Source organism: Aulostomus chinensis, chromosome 18, assembly GCF_037954235.1.
Source record: "Aulostomus chinensis isolate RoL2024-O1b breed Wild chromosome 18, RoL_Achi_v1.0, whole genome shotgun sequence".
Taxonomy (NCBI): domain Eukaryota; kingdom Metazoa; phylum Chordata; class Actinopteri; order Syngnathiformes; family Aulostomidae; genus Aulostomus; species Aulostomus chinensis.
The window spans coordinates 6,049,438-6,068,638 of NC_141337.1; the positions used below are offsets into that span (position 1 = coordinate 6,049,438).

General features: G+C 39.0%; 2 protein-coding genes across 3 annotated transcripts in view; one reads left to right on the top strand and one right to left on the bottom strand.

The window, feature by feature from the left end:
- mrtfbb (myocardin related transcription factor Bb) overlaps positions 1-16,868 on the bottom strand; it is a 73,321-nt gene extending 56,453 nt beyond the window's left edge. The window contains exons 1-2 of the mRNA XM_086186256.1: positions 16,714-16,868; positions 7,952-8,074 (exon numbers count right to left, since the gene is read on the bottom strand). The gene's annotated coding sequence lies outside the window, so the exon portion shown is untranslated. The remainder of the gene's footprint in view (positions 1-7,951; positions 8,075-16,713) is intronic.
- On the top strand, positions 11,725-18,926 carry igfals (insulin-like growth factor binding protein, acid labile subunit). Of its 2 annotated transcripts, XR_015110237.1 has the most exons (3): positions 11,725-11,800; positions 11,898-17,808; positions 18,253-18,926. XR_015110237.1 is itself a non-coding variant. In XM_086186257.1 (2 exons), the coding sequence occupies exon 2, from the start codon at positions 11,903-11,905 to the stop codon at positions 13,652-13,654; it is 1,752 nt and encodes a 583-aa protein (XP_086042383.1). In that variant the 5' UTR covers positions 11,725-11,800; positions 11,898-11,902; the 3' UTR covers positions 13,655-18,037. The 2 variants fall into 2 exon arrangements, 1 of the variants encoding a protein (XP_086042383.1); XM_086186257.1 differs by lacking the exon at positions 18,253-18,926 and having other exon boundaries at positions 11,898-18,037.
- Positions 18,927-19,201: the final 275 nt, after the last annotated feature.

Here is a 19,201-nt window from a genome sequence, read left to right on the forward strand (position 1 = left end):
TGCTCAATAAATGCTTATCTGTCAAGGCCTGGGAAAATAAAGGAGCTGGATCGATTCAGCCAAGTGCTAATGCCATGTGGAGTTAAACTCCATGGAGAGTCTTGACAGTCCTCTCTTGTGGAGAGGAGAATTACACCATTAAATAGAAGGACAATGGCAGAAGAAAAGCACAGTAACAAAAGAAAAAAATTAAGTAAGGAAGATTTTGTAACCAGGAACATGAGTTTTGTTCTATTTATAAGTTCGGTACCACAGCTGGGCAAAGTAAAATATATGGAGCTTCAGGTGCAAAAAAAGCACTGCAAAACAAATTCAACTTATCTTTTACAGGAAAAAACCTATACAACAAACTTATCAAGAATTCGTGACTTTTGCATTTGTTGGATTTCTCAATCAATGTGTCATAACCTGTTAAAACAGGTTATTACTGTTTACAGTAATGCTTTCTATCAGAACTTCCATTTTATCAAGCCTCTGGGAGCGCTGTCTTTTTCTTCAAAATGCCAGGAGACAATCTTTTTAATTAGCAAATGATGTTTCCTACTACTAGGGTGCTTCCCTCTGGAAATTAAATCACCACTGTAACCTAATTCAATCATACAGGGGGCACAGCCATGTCCTGGTGTGTGAAATTTCTTGATTTTTAAAAAGTGTAGACATTAAAATCTGTTTGTAGTTGGCATGAATTGTTGATGTCAAAATGTGCTGTTTACACTGGGGAAACTGCAAAAGCGCAACTTCAGAGAATAAATAATCAGTCCATAGTACCAAGACAAAAATTCCTCTTTTCTCAATCGAAAGTGCACTTTAAAATCAAAGCGAGAGGGCAGATGCAGACAGACAAGCAGAGTATCAGGAAGGCAGAGATCAGAAAAGAATTGTCAGCTTTGTGTGGTTCCCCAGTGCTCACTGGCCCTACACGATTTATGATCATTGTGATGTACTCACAGGCTCTCATCCAATTCTGAGAACATGAATTTTTTCTGCTGCTTCATTTGAAGCTCCAGACCTCACCATCCTTTGGCACATCAAACTAAATTCTACATATTCAGTGTGTTTGTGTTTGTAACATGTTTCATGTTTGGGGTGAATAACAGTACATGATAACTTAAGTGGAAAAACTCATACTTTGAATTGTTGAATTGAAGTGATATTTGGTGGAAGAAAGTTTGCCTATGACAACATGGAATCAGAAATATATTTTGCACTAAATCTGGATTTCTCACTCCTCTGGGGGATAGCTTCATACCACAAAATTATTTCCTATAACTGTTAAAACATCACAGAATTAAAAACAAAAAAACCCCCAAAACCACAAAGTGTTAATGACAGCAACAAGTCTAAGAACCCAGCAGCCAAATGGTATGACTGGACAGCAACATGCTGTAATTCCCTTGACTCAGGCCTGCTGTCTTAGACTGTTGCTCACTAGAAAAACAAGTCGTGCTATTGTGATCAGGATCTTATTGATAAATAGTTGAGGAGCATTAACATAAATGTTTTGGAAGCAGCTGAGGATGGACAAGACCTTTTAAGATTCATGACTGAGTCATCTGTCAGCGAGTGAGCAGAGGGAAGATTCAACAGGCACTCACATCTACAACTGCAAACAATGAAAAAATATCATAATCAAAGACACTGTTAAGCTTTGTTTCTACATAGACATCTGGAGTTGATAAGTCTCTTAAAACACTTGGAAGTCCATTTATTTCTAATCCTGCATTTGCCCACAGTGCAATGAAATAATTCAACTTTTACTACAGGTATCAAATAAACTGTGGACCGTGTGCAAATAAAAACAAGCTTGACCGACAACACGGTATCAAATAAACCGTGGACAGTGTGCAAACAAAAACAAGCTTGAGCGACTACAAGTGAGCCAAATAAACAGAACCTTTCTCTCTAGCTATCTGTGTCAATATTCCAAACTCCTGGTGTTAAAAAACAAGGAAAATTAGCCTCTCTTCCCAGGCTTATTAGTTTCTATCACCTTATGAGGGCGTGATACGTGTATTATACCAAATTACCAACACCAGACACCAGCCATTAAAACACTATTACAAAAATGTACAGGAATCTACAGTGTGCTCACTTGAAAAGAAAAGAAGACATTAATGTTGATCATTTCCACTATACAGCAGTCAAGTTATGGATGAAGAGCAGGCAATTTATTTCACAAAAATAGGCATTAGCAGGGCCAGAATAGGCTCCAAATGAATCTGTTCTCCAAGCCAGTGCAGAGTAACATAGCTCAGATCAATTGTGCTGCTACAAGAGCAAGCAAAGCAGCTTGGAGCAAAATCTAAGAGTTTCAGAGAGAAGGCACAAAGAGATTAGGAAAGTGGAGCTCCTCAGAGAGATGCCTCCATAGCAGACAAAGACTCTGGGAAGTCTTTCCCTCCACTTGAGGCATGAAGAAAGGTCATCACGTTATTTTAGGATAGGGAGTGTTTAAAGTTAAACGTCTGATTGCCTTTTGCAGCAAAAGTCTCACTTTGATAGAGGGTATGGTAATTTGGGCTGAAATACTTGGGGTTGATTTTTTTTTTTTTTATTTACCAATACCAATTGCAATAATCAATGCCAATACCAACCTTCAGTTTTTTGGTTTCAGCAGCACTTCAGTAGTTCTTGCCATTTGTGGAGAGACATCATTGGTGCCTCTACAGATCCCATACAACAGGAAGAAATATCAGGGATTCCACAGGGAATTCCCCGCACCACCTTCAAGGATAGATTGAAGAAGAGCTGAGCTGTCTAGGAGTAAAGAACAGACTGAATCTTTTTGTGTTTATTTGTATATGTGAATGTTTTTGTTAAGCAGAGACAAGACTGTTGACAAGTTGCAAATATCATTGTCATGTTGGCACACTGACTCCATCCAAGCATGTTCATTTTAATTCTGTTAGCTGGGAGATAGATACAGATTTCAGGCGCAATTCAGCATTTTAATTATTCCATCAACTGCACTTGGTAAGATCCGGAAAAATTTAGTTATTTTTTAATAGATATTAACACTTTTTTTTTCTTCATTGTCCAACTTTGTGATGTTATTCATTCTTGATTGGTTGAAAAATTGTTTGTATCAAGGGCAGGCCACATTAAGTATCAAGATAAAGTGACTTTTATTTCCATAATTAAGCGAGACCTCAATTTTTAAACTTTACTCAAATTGTCAATGTTAAATATCTTCAGATTACAGTTTTGCTTAAAATTTGTCCTAAATGTTTGTTAAAATAATCTGTAAATAAGAAAAAAAGCTTGCAGTCATGGTTTGGGTGTTTGTGAGGACACAGCCAGTATCTTGTTCATTGTGACATCACATCATTTTCTCCTTAATTGCAAATCTTTATCAAACAGGTCAATCATGCCAAGAGTTGGCAGGTGATTCATGAGTCTATGATGATCATTTCATTCCCCAAATCTCTCGACTTTGGCTACTGTATGACCATCAGACACCAGCAAACGTGATTAAACTTTCAATTATACAGTCTGTACATGATGCTGCTAACATGCCGACAAAAGTCTCCATCAGTAAGTCCCTCGCAGGCTACCTGCAGGAACTTGCAGATATGAAAGATGCACACTGGGGGTTATAGATAAAGAAAGTAGGAATCTTGAAAATACGCAAGATGAGAGTAAATGCAAATGCGAATATCATTCGATAAACTGCTGCATGGCAAGCAACCCTAAGGGGGCAACATCTGAGGCTTGATCCTGCAAAATAACTCTGGTGAGTCAGATACTGGCGGCAGACACTGAAGAGCAGAACTCTTAGTTTGACCACAGTTAATCAAGAAATGTCATGGAAAGGGTGAGCGATGACAGAGGCTGAGCTGATGAAATGTAAATTTAGGTTTGGTTTAATAAAGCTTCAAATACTCTGTATCCTTTTAGGTCACAAGAAAATTAAAATGGATCCTAAAATTATCCTGGAAATTTTTGTGACGTAAAAACAACTACAAAGCACTCACAGACCTCCTCCACAGACACATTCAGCCCCTAACACGTGCTAGGACCCTAATCCATGCCACATGCAGCAGTGAGCGGGTGAGCAGCAGTTGCCCTTGCAGTATGGCTGTTCCATGGAGCAAGAGGGTGGTGAAACCTGATATTTGGATTTTGGATGAAGGGGCAGATTAATTTGCTCACTGTAGGGCAAATATGACTTCCTTCATCTATGACTGTGACTTAACTTCACCTTGTAGATGTCTTCAGGCCGAGACTCTCATCAAACATGTGGCATTTGGAAAAGGTCTGACCATGTGAAGTTCAGTTATACAGTTTTGTGTTCTGGGCAAAACTGTCTGCCTCACCATGATAATGCCATTTAACAAAAACTCGTAGTCGTCAGGGTAACCCATCACCAGGTTCTAAAGGTGTTTCTGAGCAATTCAAGATGAATCTAGCCAACCCACTGGGAGGAGTACATCAAAGAGTGAAAAAATTAATAAATGAAATCCTGTTGCCCTCAGATATCATGATGACTAATCCGCCCCAGATTTAATGGGTTCTCTCTTTTCCCATTCTACATCCCTCCACCATGTTTTGTGAAAATTGGCCTCCTAGTTTTTGTATAATCCTGCAAACAGACAGCCAAACAGACAAATGCTGCGGATTATCTCCTTGGCGGACGACTGCAGTTGCATGTTTCATGTTATGTTACTAGGATGTATTTGTAATATTGTCTTAACTTCTGCCAAACTTTTGGTTTGATCATTATTAGTGCAAACACACTAAAATTTCACATTCACTTATTTCTCTTTTCAGCCCCTTCATTCCATTCATTGAATGATTACAGTCTCTCAAGTCTCAGACATGGCTAATAATTTCTCTTTGTGTGTGCTTACTGGCTGCACCGCTTTATCTCATCTTTTTCTTCCCATCTATTCCATAAGTGGCCTCTCACCTCTGCCTTGCAAACCTCTGAAAATCTCTTTGAGGAGTAGGTTTAGTCACAAATTCCCAACATACACTGTTCAGCAGCCCGTTAAGATAAAACCCCCAAGAAGATAATTATAAAATATACCATTATTCCACAAGTCACAGCAATATTTGTCAACACAGTAAAGGACATATTTGTAACAGATATATGACACAATACAATCCACAAATTGGTCCTAACTACACACGGTTATTTCATTTACATTGAACTACACCAAACAAAGACTAACTATAGTCATGGCTGTGTGCTATAATCCCTGTCAGAGAAAGGGAACAATTAAGCTGTTCCAATCATCCCACAGGCATGGTGTTATTTTTTTATTTTATTTTTTTTATTGACCTACACTTCTGTCTATATTTATTCACTCTACTGGCCTAAATGTGGAGCAGGAGCCCTGGGCACCAGACAGATGGCAACCTAACCATTTTCTTCACCTTGCAATGACACAACTTTACCTGTTTATTTATGCTCAACAAAACACAAACTGGTCATTTTAGATATTCTGAGGACCCTTTTCTTGGAATATAATAGTAATGTATCACATAATGTGAATTCTGACAGATAACTGGAGTTGCTTGAAATCTCCTTATGATGAAGTAATGTTAATTCCATTGTCAAGATGGATTTTTGTGGGTCATACAACTGTACTCTAGCTATCAAAGTAAGACATTTGGAAAAAAACAAGTCTGCAAAGGTCTGACAATGACAATGAGACTAACTTATTTTCTGCCCTCAATAGTTAATGTGCCTCTCAGTCATATAAAAAAAAAAAACAAAAAAAAAACAGTTCATCGTTTTTTAGATGACCTGACCTGGATAAAGTTAGTCAGGAAAATGACAGAAAACAGTTGTAGAGTAAAATATGTCCTGGAATCTTCATTTCTGAACTTTGGTGGCTATATTGTAGTGGCAGTAAGTTTATGCATTCTTCAAAGAAGTGTGCCTGTATTCTGCATTGCTCCAATTCTCAAATAAATATGAATTGCCCTGGAATCACACAAGATGAACACAACTTTTGATGTGATCTGGAAGCAGCAGGAATCCACCACCAACTTCATGAGGGGAGGCAGGCATAATCCACACAATAATAATCTTTCACTTTGGAATAATTTAGTTGTGATCTTCAGCATGTTAGTGACGCTGCTTCATCTGAATAATGTGCCCTTTAAATACTGCACCATTCACTTTGGATGTGTCAATGGTGGAAACAAATCAATGGATGCAGAGATGAGCATACAGACATTTGTTGTTTAAAAAAAAGGGCAAGAAAATAGTGACTGCGTTGGTCGGACAGTAGCAACAATACTAGCGTTGGACTTTGTGACAGGTGGAATAAATTATCATTAATACTCAAAATGCCTTCAAAAGGATATGCAGAAAGTGTACAGGAGGAGCTGTCACAAAAAGACATGATGGGCGCACGCTACAGGAGGCTAACATGCCTAGTTACCCTAATGTAGTATTTGTTGATTGTTTGGTGGATGATAAAATGAAGATGAGTGGTACAACAGAATTCTATCTACAGAAAAACCAAAGAAATTTCATGGAGTTTCATCGTATCAGTATCTTTGTGATATTATTATTAAAAAGAGAGGCAAGCTGCTACGGCTTTTGAAGCCGTGCATCAATCCCATGAGATGATTTCCAAGCCAAGAGTGAACTGTGTAAACAATGATCAAATCTCACCTTGGTTCAGAACAGGCCAGTTCTTGTAAATCACTGGCAGGAGACCATACACAACATCATACTATTGTTGCTCAAAATAAAAAGAGACTTTAGACATGGAGGTGTTATCAAGGCTGTGTATTCCCTCTTTGGGGTTTTTAAAAAACAGAACGTCAAGGACACTCTGTTATCAAGAAAACACATGACACTCAAATGCAAAGAAGTCAGAGAATCCCTCCAGTTTGAAGAGACAGAGATGTAGCAGTCTTCATCATTATTCCATTTGTTATTTGTTTCTATCAGACTGCCATTTGAGGACATGAGCACAAAAGACAACCATCAAACACTTTTTCTGTTAACTGGCTACACTTGGATAACGATAAATGTGAAAGATTTTTTGAGGGTTGCCACAAAAGAGAGTATTGTCCAATTCTGGCACAATATCTTGAAAGGGAGTTATTTCACTCTGGTTTGGAGGACCTATGCAGAGTGCGCAAACATGCTGATCCACGTCAATAGGCAATTCAGGGAGCTCTTGACTGAAATCAAAGTATAATGTTCTATAAACATCCAGTAGAAGACCAGCAGAGACGGCTGGAGTTAGTATTGATTACCAACTCAGTGACACGCTGAAAAGATCAGATCTATGACAACTTTTCAACTGCAATACGAGCTGTAATTGATGTCAACCAAGCTGCAATACCAGGACTTGCTCTGGTATGAAAATATCAGTTCACAACTTCAGCATTGTGGGAAGGACACAGAGGAGCTTGGCAGCTCAAACTACCCAAAGCAAATTGATAGTCATCCGATGCTTTGCTGATGTTCAGCTTGTATATGTGTATTTGCTGTTTGGCCCAGTTAGGTGTAGACGTGGATGGCACCAGCTCCTGGATCACCCTCTAACCTGGCACAGCAGTAGTAGAGGATGACAATCTCACCTTCACAATGACATTCAGATGATGTGCAAGGCATCTGCCAGGATGGATGAGTTTTATACTACATCTCAACATAAGAAAATAGCCTTGGGCTTGTCAGTTGTTTTGTGGGTCAACCCATTCAAGTGGGTCTGCACTGTTCCCACATAAAATAAACTTGAGTGCTTACAAACCGCCTACTGTGTCCATAGGTTCACGCCTACATGTCAAGTAAAGGTTTTTTGATGGATGAATAAATGAATGAATGAGAGGGGAAAGGCTATAGAGTTTAGATTCCTCTTGGCATTTCCTCAGATGCTTTTTTTTGTCTTATTCTGACTGGGATCCAGTCTCTTCCTGTCAGCCAAGAGGACTTTCTCATGTGGATGTGTGTCTATGTGTTTTGTGTGTGTGTGTGTCTAACCTGTTCTCTTCCAGGCCTTAGAAGCTGTCTTCATCTGGATGCATCTGATGTTATTCAAGTAACATTATCCAGTGTTATCCAGCCAGCTCTTGAATGCAGAGTGAGGGAAAGGTCTGGGAATACCTTCAAACAGTAGGATGATAAAGAGAAAAAATGAAAGTGTTTAAATGTAGGGTGAATCAAGTTATACGTGGGTGATACAGGGGGAAAAAACCCAATATATTTCCCTTCTTTTGTCAGCAGTCTGCACTGCAAATGCACGAACCTTTAAGAAAACTCTGTACGAAGAGTGAAATTTGTGGCTTTGCTTCCTTGTCTCATGCCCCACCATTCCACCAATATAATGATATAAATTATCTGCATGCTTAACATTAAGTAGGAGGATATTAACCAGGAAATGTACATACAATCAATCATATTATTTCCCACAACACCCGTAACCTATGATTTGTACCAAACTATTAATTTTGTATATCCTGAAAAAAACAATGTTATTGATAAGATTTGTTAGTGATAACGCTGTTTTAACCCAATATATAATGTCAAAAACTATAGAAAATAAAAATTCAAATAACAGTACATACACTGAAATTCTCATTTATCTTTCTTCAATAAAAGTTTTTAAGATTATACATTTGGCATCCCTCCATAACAACAAAAATCTGTACCAAACAGGATCTGGCAGCAGTCTGCTTCTTGAAGCCAACAGTAAAATCAAAGGCGTTAATTGGATCAATCAGCTGCAGCGATCTGATCTTGTCACAATGATCACAATCAATTAAGAAACAGGGGCTCAGCTCCATCTGTCAAAACCAAGCCAATGGTTTCCCTCTCCTCGTAGAAAGCAGTGTGTTAACTGAGTACAGTGTTATTAATAGCCCCTGCAGGGGTATTGAGGGGGACTCAAAAGGTTGAGACAGCACCACGGTTCAGAGCAGCACCGAAACACCACCTGTATGGGTCAAAGGGCACTCAGTGGAAGTAAATCTGTGGCTCTGAACTTTCCAGTTTGGGAACTATTGCTCTGGTCTGGTTTCAATAACAGTAGGACTATCAGTCCAACTATCTGCCAGTGGATGGCAGTGTTGACTGTTGGTATGTGAACTTATCTATAAGTGTGGGACATTAAAATATTCAAACGTGACAACCAAAGTGTATCGCTCCTCACTCAGAAACAAAGAAAAAGACTTGGTAAAGTTAAGATTCTTCATTTAGTTCACAACAGAATAGTAAAAAGTTGATCCTTCAATCATTCAATGGAAAAAAAGGAATTCCTAATGATTTATATACCATTGTGCATCATGTCATGTGCAACCAACCAAAAAGAGGGGTCAACATTATGCATACCCAAGCACACGGCAAGTAATCTGCTGCTTTATGGCTGTGTGGATTATAAATGATTTAAGACTGAGTATGATAATGGCTCCTAATTTTAAATTTCTTTGGCTTGTTTTGACTTGTAAAAAACACACTGTAACTCCCACATCTTTTCAATAGCTTTTTATCTTAGTATTTTATGTCTGACAAGGTAGCTGGAAAAGTTGCTTGGTCTCAAAGGTGAATTAGCTCAGATCATTAATGTGTACAAATACTTGGAAAGCAGCCTATACACATAAACACAAAACAAACAAAAGTAGAACAAGCAGGCATAATTCTACTTTTACAGAGAGAAAATCTGACCAGATCTTGTTTCAATATCTAAAAGACTAACAGATTTACAGACAGAAGAAATAAATAAATCGACCTTTTTACTCCACTGAGAGTTTAGCCTGGGCCTCTCTGCTATTATACTGTACATCAAGACGTATCTGCAGAGTAGTGGAGTTAAGTAGACAGTGTGATGGGTTTCAGCATTGATCAGCAGGCATGCATCCAATTTAGATTGACATCATGCCTTTCAGGGTTGTTCTCCACTGCTGAAGAAGCACAAAATTTATCCAGAAAACGGGGCACAGCCCAGTTTAGCACTTCCAGCCACAATGGAAAGCTCTGCCTCTCACTATTAAGACCGTTCTACTCCACTCAGGAAGCCATGAGCACCCGACAAATGTGGACACCTTTGTGTCTGGTGGAGTGGTGGAGAATGAGCCAATTAGAGGTGTTTGTCAGGGGACTAACAATCATGAATCAACTTGCAAAAGTAGCCACACGACGCAGCAATTTTTTTAATCAATTGAAGCAGCAACAAAAATGACAGTGTTTTATTCCCTGTTGATGATTTCATGAAACAAAAAAAGCCCATTTTAATTTACTGATGACATAGAAATATGACAAGTGTGGCTCTAATGTCATGTGATGAGACTGAACTCATTCAATATCAGACGGCTGATGCTCTATTTACCATAAAACTGTCTTTTAGAGGATATAACATGTGAATACATATGCTGTTGGGCCGAGCTGGGATAACAAAACAGCAGTGCTCTCTACTGGCAAAAGAAAGAAAATCTCAAATTCATAGATTCCTTGCTTTTCCTGGGAAAGACATTGCAATTTCCTCCAGGATCTGTTAAATCTATTGATTGAAAGGAAATATGAATAATATTGCAACCAAAAATGTTTCAGTAGAGGCGATGTATCTTTTGACATATTTTGCGTGCCATTAAAAAATAATATGAAGTGTAATTGTATTTGTTAAATGTATCTGTCACAAAAAAACTGTTCAGCCAAACATGTTTGGAACATTAAAAATATTGAGGTTGAGGTTTACTCTCGATTGATAATGAAAGCACAGTACAAATCTCAAATAATCTGCACAGGACTATTACTCGAATACAATCAAAACTATTTTTCAAAATTTTTAGTACTGCTACACTTTTTACCTCAAATTTACAGAAGCCTGAATCAAGTACACATTCCTGCTGTGGAAACTGAGACTTTATAAATATAGGGGTTTTTACATTGGTGGGTTTTCTTCATAGTATTATGAATCCAGTTTTGGTAAATCAATCAATTCAACTCATGTGCCAGATAGCAGGTTTCCTGGATTTGGTTAACCTTAAGAGCATGACCAGTTCATGGTTGTCTCAAACATCCTAGGTACCAAAGGAGCGAGTAAACAGAAAGTTAGTCATTGCAATCATAGATTAGGAAATGGACTTCTGGAACCATCCTGCACTGTCAAGTGAGTGACTGTCTGTCTCATAAATACAGTAACAGCTGATTTTATTTGATATGACATGACAGTATTTCGAGTGATAGACTGAACTTATGAATTACTTAACTGTAGTCCAGATCAACATACAATACAAGTGCCATAGGGTCTAATATAAATATGTAATGCTTAAAAAGGCAACATTTCATTGAAGGTCTAGATCACTGGGTTCATCTTATCTTTTTTCTACAGTACGAGCTAAAATCTACAGTAAATGCACTCAGTCACAAGACTCTGACTTCAGTAAACAACAAAGGCCACTTACAAAGAATTCCTTACTAGCTTGACAATACAGTTTCTGTCACATTCGCTGAGAATAGTTAAGGAGGGTTTATACATAAACATTACAGATTGAAAACATGCACTTATGTCTCCATACTAAAGCAACAAACTATATGGGATGATTTTAAACACAAAACATTTAATTGATCAAGGATAGCCTGATTTAAAATAACAGGTGATCTTTAGTGACAGCCAGCTAAATGTTCTCCAAAAATGAAAAATTACTAGCAACATTCACCAAAAAAAGGCAATGGAAACAAATGGGTTAAACGTACAGATTCCGTCAACCTCAGGCCTAAAAAAAAGTTTTGTGGGCTTGGCAGCTGTTCCTTTCAGCATACAAACAATTGCACAAGCTTCAGGCATTCAGTATTTCACAGCCTGTCCAACTTAAATCGAGACGTCCTAGGTTTAAGGTAAGCAGGAGGGTTTTATAAGATTATTTTGTCTATAACAGTCCTGTAAAACGGCAAGGACTGAATTTACTGATTGTTGTTAATAATCTATCCTCAGCTGGAATGCGAACCATTTTGCTGTTGGTGTTGTGGGTACTGGGAACATCACTGGTGTTGCCAGAGCCCGACACAGCTGGAGACCCCGACATAGCTGGAGAGAAGGGGACTGAAGAGCCAATTCCATGTTCTAAAGGCTGCACCTGTCTGCATGATGACTACACTTTGGAGCTTAACATGTACTGCAGTGCCCGTAACTTTACACAAGTCCCGTCTGACATGCCAACATCCACTCACTCTCTCTGGCTGGATGGAAACTTATTCAATTCACTCCAAGCAGCTTCTTTCAAGGATCTTAACAATCTGGACTTTTTAAATCTGCAGAGTGGCCAGCTGGCAACACTTGACCCTCAGGCTTTCAAAGGACTTACAGCAGTTGCACACATTCACCTTGAGCGAAATCGCCTGCGGGCGTTACCAGGTACCATCTTCCAGAGCACACCTAACCTTGCCTCACTTAGTCTGCATAACAACCAGCTCACTCGTATTGAGGAGAGGCTGTTTGCTGGACTTTCACACATGTGGCTTCTGAACCTCGGGTGGAACTCAATAACAGTCTTACCTGAGACAGTGTTCCATGACTTACAAGGTCTAAGAGAGCTCATTCTTGCAGGAAATAGATTGGCTTACTTGCAGCCACAACTCTTTCAAAATCTTGCAGAACTGAAAGAGTTGGATCTAACTGGAAATTATCTCAAAGTCATCAAAGCTAATGTGTTTGTTAAACTCACAAAACTTCAAAAGCTTTATCTGGCCCAGAATCAGATTGTGACAGTGGTTCCCAGACCCTTTGTAGGAATGAAATCACTCAGATGGTTGGATCTCACCAACAACAGACTGACTTCTCTCCATGAAGACACTTTCTTAGGCTTGCACAGTCTTCATGTGCTGCGTCTGTCCAACAATTCCATCACTGGATTAAGACCCAGGACTTTCCGTGACCTGCAGTATTTAGAAGAACTTCGACTAAGCTACAACAAGATCCGGAGCCTGGGGGAGAGGATCTTTGAAGGCCTTGGTCATCTGGAGGTCCTAGAACTAGAGCACAACCAAGTTCAGGAGGCACAAATGGGTAGTTTCACTGACCTCTCTCATGTGGCCGTCATCAACCTGTCTGGAAGTTGCTTCCACAGTCTACCAGAACAGATGTTCAAAGGCCTGTCCAAGCTGCATAGCCTTCATCTGGATCGAGGCTGTCTAACAACAATCACAACTCCAGCATTCACTGGACTGTCTGGTCTACGGAGGCTTTTCCTGCAGCACAACAACATCTCTACAGTGGAGCGCCAGAGCTTTGTGGACCTGGTAGGCCTTTTGGGACTAGACATGAGTTTCAACAAGTTGGAGGTCCTCACAACCCACACATTTTCTGGTCTTAATAATTTGGAGTACTTGCTATTGTCCAACAATGACTGTAGACAGTTTTTGCAAAATGGCACAAGGCAGCTTCTTCCAAAGCTACGCTATCTTGACCTGAGAGCAAACGCCTTGACAAACATGGTCCCTGATTTCTCAGAGAGTATGGAAAAACTTTTGCTGTCAGGGAACCGCTGGAAATGTGATTGCGGAGCTCTCCCACTCCGAAACTACAGCTTGAGGAATCCACTGGTAATACCTCGGCGAGTGGAAACTCATGCTGAGGGGGAAGAGCCCGACACGACTATCACCATTTACAACAACATTACATGCACCAGCCCACCACGTCTAGCTGGTCAGGACCTACGAGATATTGACAATGTACACTTCCAAACCTGCTGAGTAGACATGTGTGGGATAAGAATCTTGCCATATTTCTAAACAGAAAATAGAGATTCAAAAGGTTGAAACTCTGTGCTAGAAAAGGGTTTTCAGCATTGAAAAAAAATATTCTGAACGCTTGAATAAAATTTTGATGCAACACTCTAGTGGAGACACGTTCTCCAAGACAATTTCAGAGTTTCTAAACTGTCATGGTTCTCCCGGTGTATTTTTTTTTGTCTTCTAGGTTTTAAACTTTGTGAATTCCAACACTGGGGTCCTGGAGTCTGGATCATGTTGCTCTGGACCAATTGTTTGCTCTCTGATGGAGAATAGTCCACTCACCTTTTGTTTTTTTTCAGGTGGGTGTGATCAAAAAACTACTCTGCCAATTACTGACAGGCACATTCAATTTAAACAGGAAGGGTCTTGGTGCTGTTGTTTTTGTTGTCTACATAGTTGTCTGTGGTTATTAGAGATTACAAATTTTTTAGCCAATCAAAATTTTATTCAAGCCTTCAAAATATTTTGGGGAATTTTGAAAACCTTTCTTTATCAACTGCAAATGTTCAGTGTTTCAACCTTTAGAAATTTCAGATTTGAAATGTGGCAGAATATGTAACACATCGGTGGCAGGGTTAAAGAAGAGTCTTAATACAGAGCCTTACCCTGTAATATTTTCCAATAATGTACATGACTTAATTTTCTGCTTTCAAAGCTGATAGTGATGTGTAATTCAGGAAGTTATGAGTTGCTTATGTAAAGAAACATTTTAACAAAGAAAAGACAAACAAACCAATATTCCTTTGCTTCAGCTTTATGATGAGAGTGTAATTGTACCAATATGCAACTACAGTTGTTAAATTGTCACCTTACTGTCAACTAAAGAGTACTTTAAACATAACTACAAACACAAGACACAAAAATTTCCTGTGGAAATTTTGAATGGGCTTGCATCTTACTACATGCGGCCAGTTTGTATAGCACAGTTTCAGACTGATGTCAAACATTGGTTGTAATAAACTTTAACACTAGCAGTCTCTGTAGCCACATAATTTTTCAGGTGAATTAAACCATGACTGATGAGACGACAGTGATTGCATTAAGTGAACCATTTAAATTGGAAAGAAGACACAAAAAATATTGTAATCAACACCAGTAACAAAAGAGGGAATAATACATTTGATGACATTTACAACATGATAAGTTAAATGAGTAAATGAATACATCAGGAGGAGTCCAGTACATTAGAGAAAGAGCTGATGCTCGTAGTCAGGGTGTTAGGTCACGCTTAAGGCAACGAATACACATTAACACACAATTAGCATCACTATGCTACTGATAAAATATGGTTGCGGTAATTTTCAGGGTGTGAGGTTATCCACAGGTGTCTAAAACTCAGCATTAGCTGCTAGAGCTAAGCTAATGCTTATGCATACTAATGCTAGGGTTCTGGGTATTAGATCATGCCCAAGGCATCAAATACACTGGGTGCATCCAAAAAGTCACTGTTGCTTAGGAGGGATACTTTTTAAGTGGCGTGACCTGGAAATATTTTTACATAACAGCAGAGGTTCAAGGCTTCCAATTTTGGCTCCTAGGGTATAAAACACAGGGGAGTATCCTATCTGACAGATAGAAGACAAAATAATGCTATCCCCGATCCCTCGTGGCAGCAACTTTGAAAGTGAGGCACCACTCAGATGTTCACCAACACAATCAATTAGTACAAGTAGAGGCAGAAACATGGATCATCAGATATATCTGATCCTCCCTCTAAAGCTTTGTTGATCTATTTTAATGAAATAGCTTAAAACAATATACATGACTTATGTTTTAGGTACATTCTTGGGAGTTAACAAAAGTTAATCTATGTTCTGTTCATCAGTGATTAATTTAGAAATGAATCCTAAACCAGAAAAACAACATGTTTTTACTGTAAAATAGAGTTCAGAAACTAAAGGATGAGCAGCGTTTCCTCTGGAGAGTTTGGAAATGCAGTTTTTAGTTCTGCTGTTAATGTCCAACAATTTTTGCAGCTGCAGGGACATTGCTGTATGCATGGACTCATTTATAAGGACTTTAGCAACCTCTCAGATATTGAGGCAATAATAGTGAAAGTTTAGTTCACAAGCATCCCCGCCTATTATTCTTTGTAACGAAAGAAGATGCTGAGAGATTCAGCCACATATATTTAGATTCTAACACAGCTTTCACTCTTTAATCAGAAATCTTTCATTTGTTTTGGTTGTAGGCTGAGGGTTGAAGGTCAAACATCACACGATTATGTGCTTATTAAACCCAAAGTCTGATTCAGGCTCCAATTATCTTCAAACTCCAACCACACAAAGCCTTTGAAACTATTGCCTGGTTTCATAAGAGCTGGGAGCTACTGCACTGGGAACCAACCAGAGGCCAGCTGCACTTCCTCTGTCCTTGTATCTGTTGTTGATGCACCCAGGCCAAACTAAACTTAAAAAATTTTCAAGCAGACTTAAAAACACACAAGGGATGAAAAGAAGAAATTTCAATGTAATACTCATATAAATAAGGATGTAAGTAAAAGAAATACAGATATATACATATATGTGCACATATTATAAAAGAAATGTACTATATCTACTCTAGCAATAATATCTGGTATTGATTTTTGAATCATTGAGTCACATGACATGGAAACTATTGAAAAATGAATAAGCTCATAGCCTAGATAGCTTATCTAGGCTCTGAGGTTAATTAGCCGTCCACTTAATAACAGTCACCCAAAAACTAACTTCACCACGATAGACTGGCAAAAGAAAAAATTAATTAAAGAAATTATGTTCCTGAATACTTATATATATATATAAACGCATACTGGTCAAGCTAGTGCAGTGGTCGACACTACACCAACACGAAATAAACAAGTACTAAATTCCAAAAATTCCCAACTGCTATCTGACGTCAGCTAGCAAACAATCAAGCTAATCTGGAGGATTACGACTGCAAACTGCCGAGTCACAACGCTAAAAAAAAACAAAAAGTCCAGTTAGAGGAAATTAGGGGATTTAGCCACGTAAGAAGCTAGTTGTACACTTTACCTCGGGCATTTGTGTCGGTCGGAGTCTCACGGCTTTGCTGTTAGTGACATTTCTGTCAGCGACGACAGACAACAGTGTTGACGAAGCACACGTGCAGCGGAGAAGCTTTCTCTCTGTTGCCAAGGGTAACCAGGTAGTCTCGAATTTTTACATTTTATGGTTTGAGATTTTATTTACAAAAAAGTATACACGCATTCTTAAAATGGACTCACAATAAATTTAAAAAAAAATCAAGAATAACCATGAATTATCATTATTATTCTTTATGATTTGTTTTATTCATCTGTTTCAAGTATCGGTTTGACCATGTCTACAAATTAGCTCCTCGAATATTTTACAATGAGAATTTATTATCTTTTGTTGTAGTTTAAACGCAATTTCACCACATAGGAGGTGACATTTAAAAAAAAACAGGAATATAAATACAATGGAGACTAGGTGTTTTCTTCAAGAGTCAGTCAGTGACAGATCTTCTTAACTATGTCTAGAAAATTAATCTGACTGTTAGAGTTGTGTATGAATTCTGTCAGTTGATAATGATAGACGCCTGTTTTCTAGATGAATGTTTGGAACAGTTCAGTGGCCAGCAGAGCTGCAGTTGAGCCACTGAGGATGTCCCATTGTTTATGACGTGGGCTGCCCTGATCCAGAACATTCCAAAATCTGTCCTCAGATTCAGAGGCATCACTCCTTAGGAAACCCCACATGCAGAGAAACCCTGTGCTTAAGTGCACTGTGGATCAGGGGTGGTGGGATACAGGTAATACATAAGATTTGTAATTCAGCTGATATTTTTGCTTATCTGCTTCCAGCGGAATGATCCCAAGTTTCAGGACATGAAAATTAAGCAAAAAATAAATAAATAAAATTGAAGGAAAACAAAATCCCAGAGAGCTCTGCATCAGTCATTCTCCTCCATTGTTGAGTTTGAATCCAGGAAAAGTACTCCACAGAGAGACTAATCAAAAGTTTTGATTTGTCTTTATTCAATCAGCTTCTAATTGACAATAAATGTGAGGCTTCGTCTGTTAGAGTCCAACAACAGAGAGATAAGCCAGAATTACAATACGGAGATTTGCCACTTCAAACAAAAAGGTTTGCAACAGAGATTTCCTTTATTTTCCAAGTACTTTTCTGATTTGGCATACTTTTGACTGTTTTCTGCTCCCCTGGTGTGGTATTTTAGGTTACTGAGAGGATACTTGATTTCAGTCCCGGCTTTTTCTGGCGGATTGTGGTGGACTCAAGAGGGTCCTTGTACCACACCAGAGATGAGACGAGTGGAGTCAGTAGCTTTGTTTTGATCTCAGTGGAGTCAAAAATATAGCTAGAAGTTCATATTAACTTCCCCTTAATTTTTCTTGTAGGTATCACTCACTCTGTGGTACAAAGAATTCCTCTTATATCCTCATGACGCACTAAAACCCCCTCCAGCTCGACTCAGGGCTCCGCGTGTGTGGTCGGGGTCAGGACTGACAGTAATGGCAACCAGACCTGAAGCCGTTTTGTTACCATTTTTTCCATCATTTCGTTCCTTAGATCCTCCACAACCCAGGAAGGCAGAACTTCTCGCTACAGCAGAAGTCTGGAATCTTTGTTCAACTGCTCTAAGCAGGCCATGAAGGTGTGTGCTTCTAGTACTCAGTTAGAACTGAAGGATGACCTGCGTTGAGTTTCCTCTTCCTCTTCCCCGCTTGTTCAACAGGGTTTCTAACGTTTCTGTAAGACAGAAACAGGGACGCGCTCGCCAGTCTTAACTACTTAAAAGGAAAGGACAAAGCCCGATGACCATTTATTAGTCTTTGACCGTAACATCCATCGTCCTCTTGGAACTGTCGGTCATTGAAACCTTGCAGATTTAAATGACGTTCTATTTTGTATATAAAGAAAGGGCCTAAGCACATTTAATAAAGGCCCGATATTTGCTACCAAGCTACTTACCCACAAACATCATAGCTCTTTTTAGGTGGAAACTACAGGTAGACTCTGATTCTCGTCGATGATCCACTATTGATGGCCTTTGTGTTCCCTATGTACATCATATATAGCAGCCTACTGTGCAAGAGTTCACTGCACTTTAGATGTGACACTGAAACTTTTGTGATTTTAAAGGCAATGGGTAGTTACATAAAATATTGTGGTTTTTCCCCCCTGTCTGCTTCATTTCCTATGGAGTTAAGTGATAAATAAACTATTCAAGCCATTATCTTTGAAAGAATCTTCACTTTACAGCGTTCTTAAAGCATCTACGCAGTGTGGTGTGTTGTCTTTTTTTAGTCAGGCTTATGTGGGGTATGCCAAATCCTTCGATGTGATCCCGTCCCAGCAAAAGCATCCGTGCCCAGGACCAGTTGGCAATTTGGACTCAGTGCGGCACTGACGTGAGCCAAGGCCTGAACCTCCCACACAGAATGTTGACAGAAGGGCCAGAAGTTGAGTGAAGTTCACATGTAATTCTCAGAGCACAGCCTGTCCTGGGCTTTGGAAC

What these genes read in the sequence shown, in the direction of transcription:
- igfals (XM_086186257.1), top strand. Translation starts at nt 11,903, where the DNA reads ATGCGAACCATTTTGCTGTTGGTGTTGTGGGTACTGGGAACATCACTG.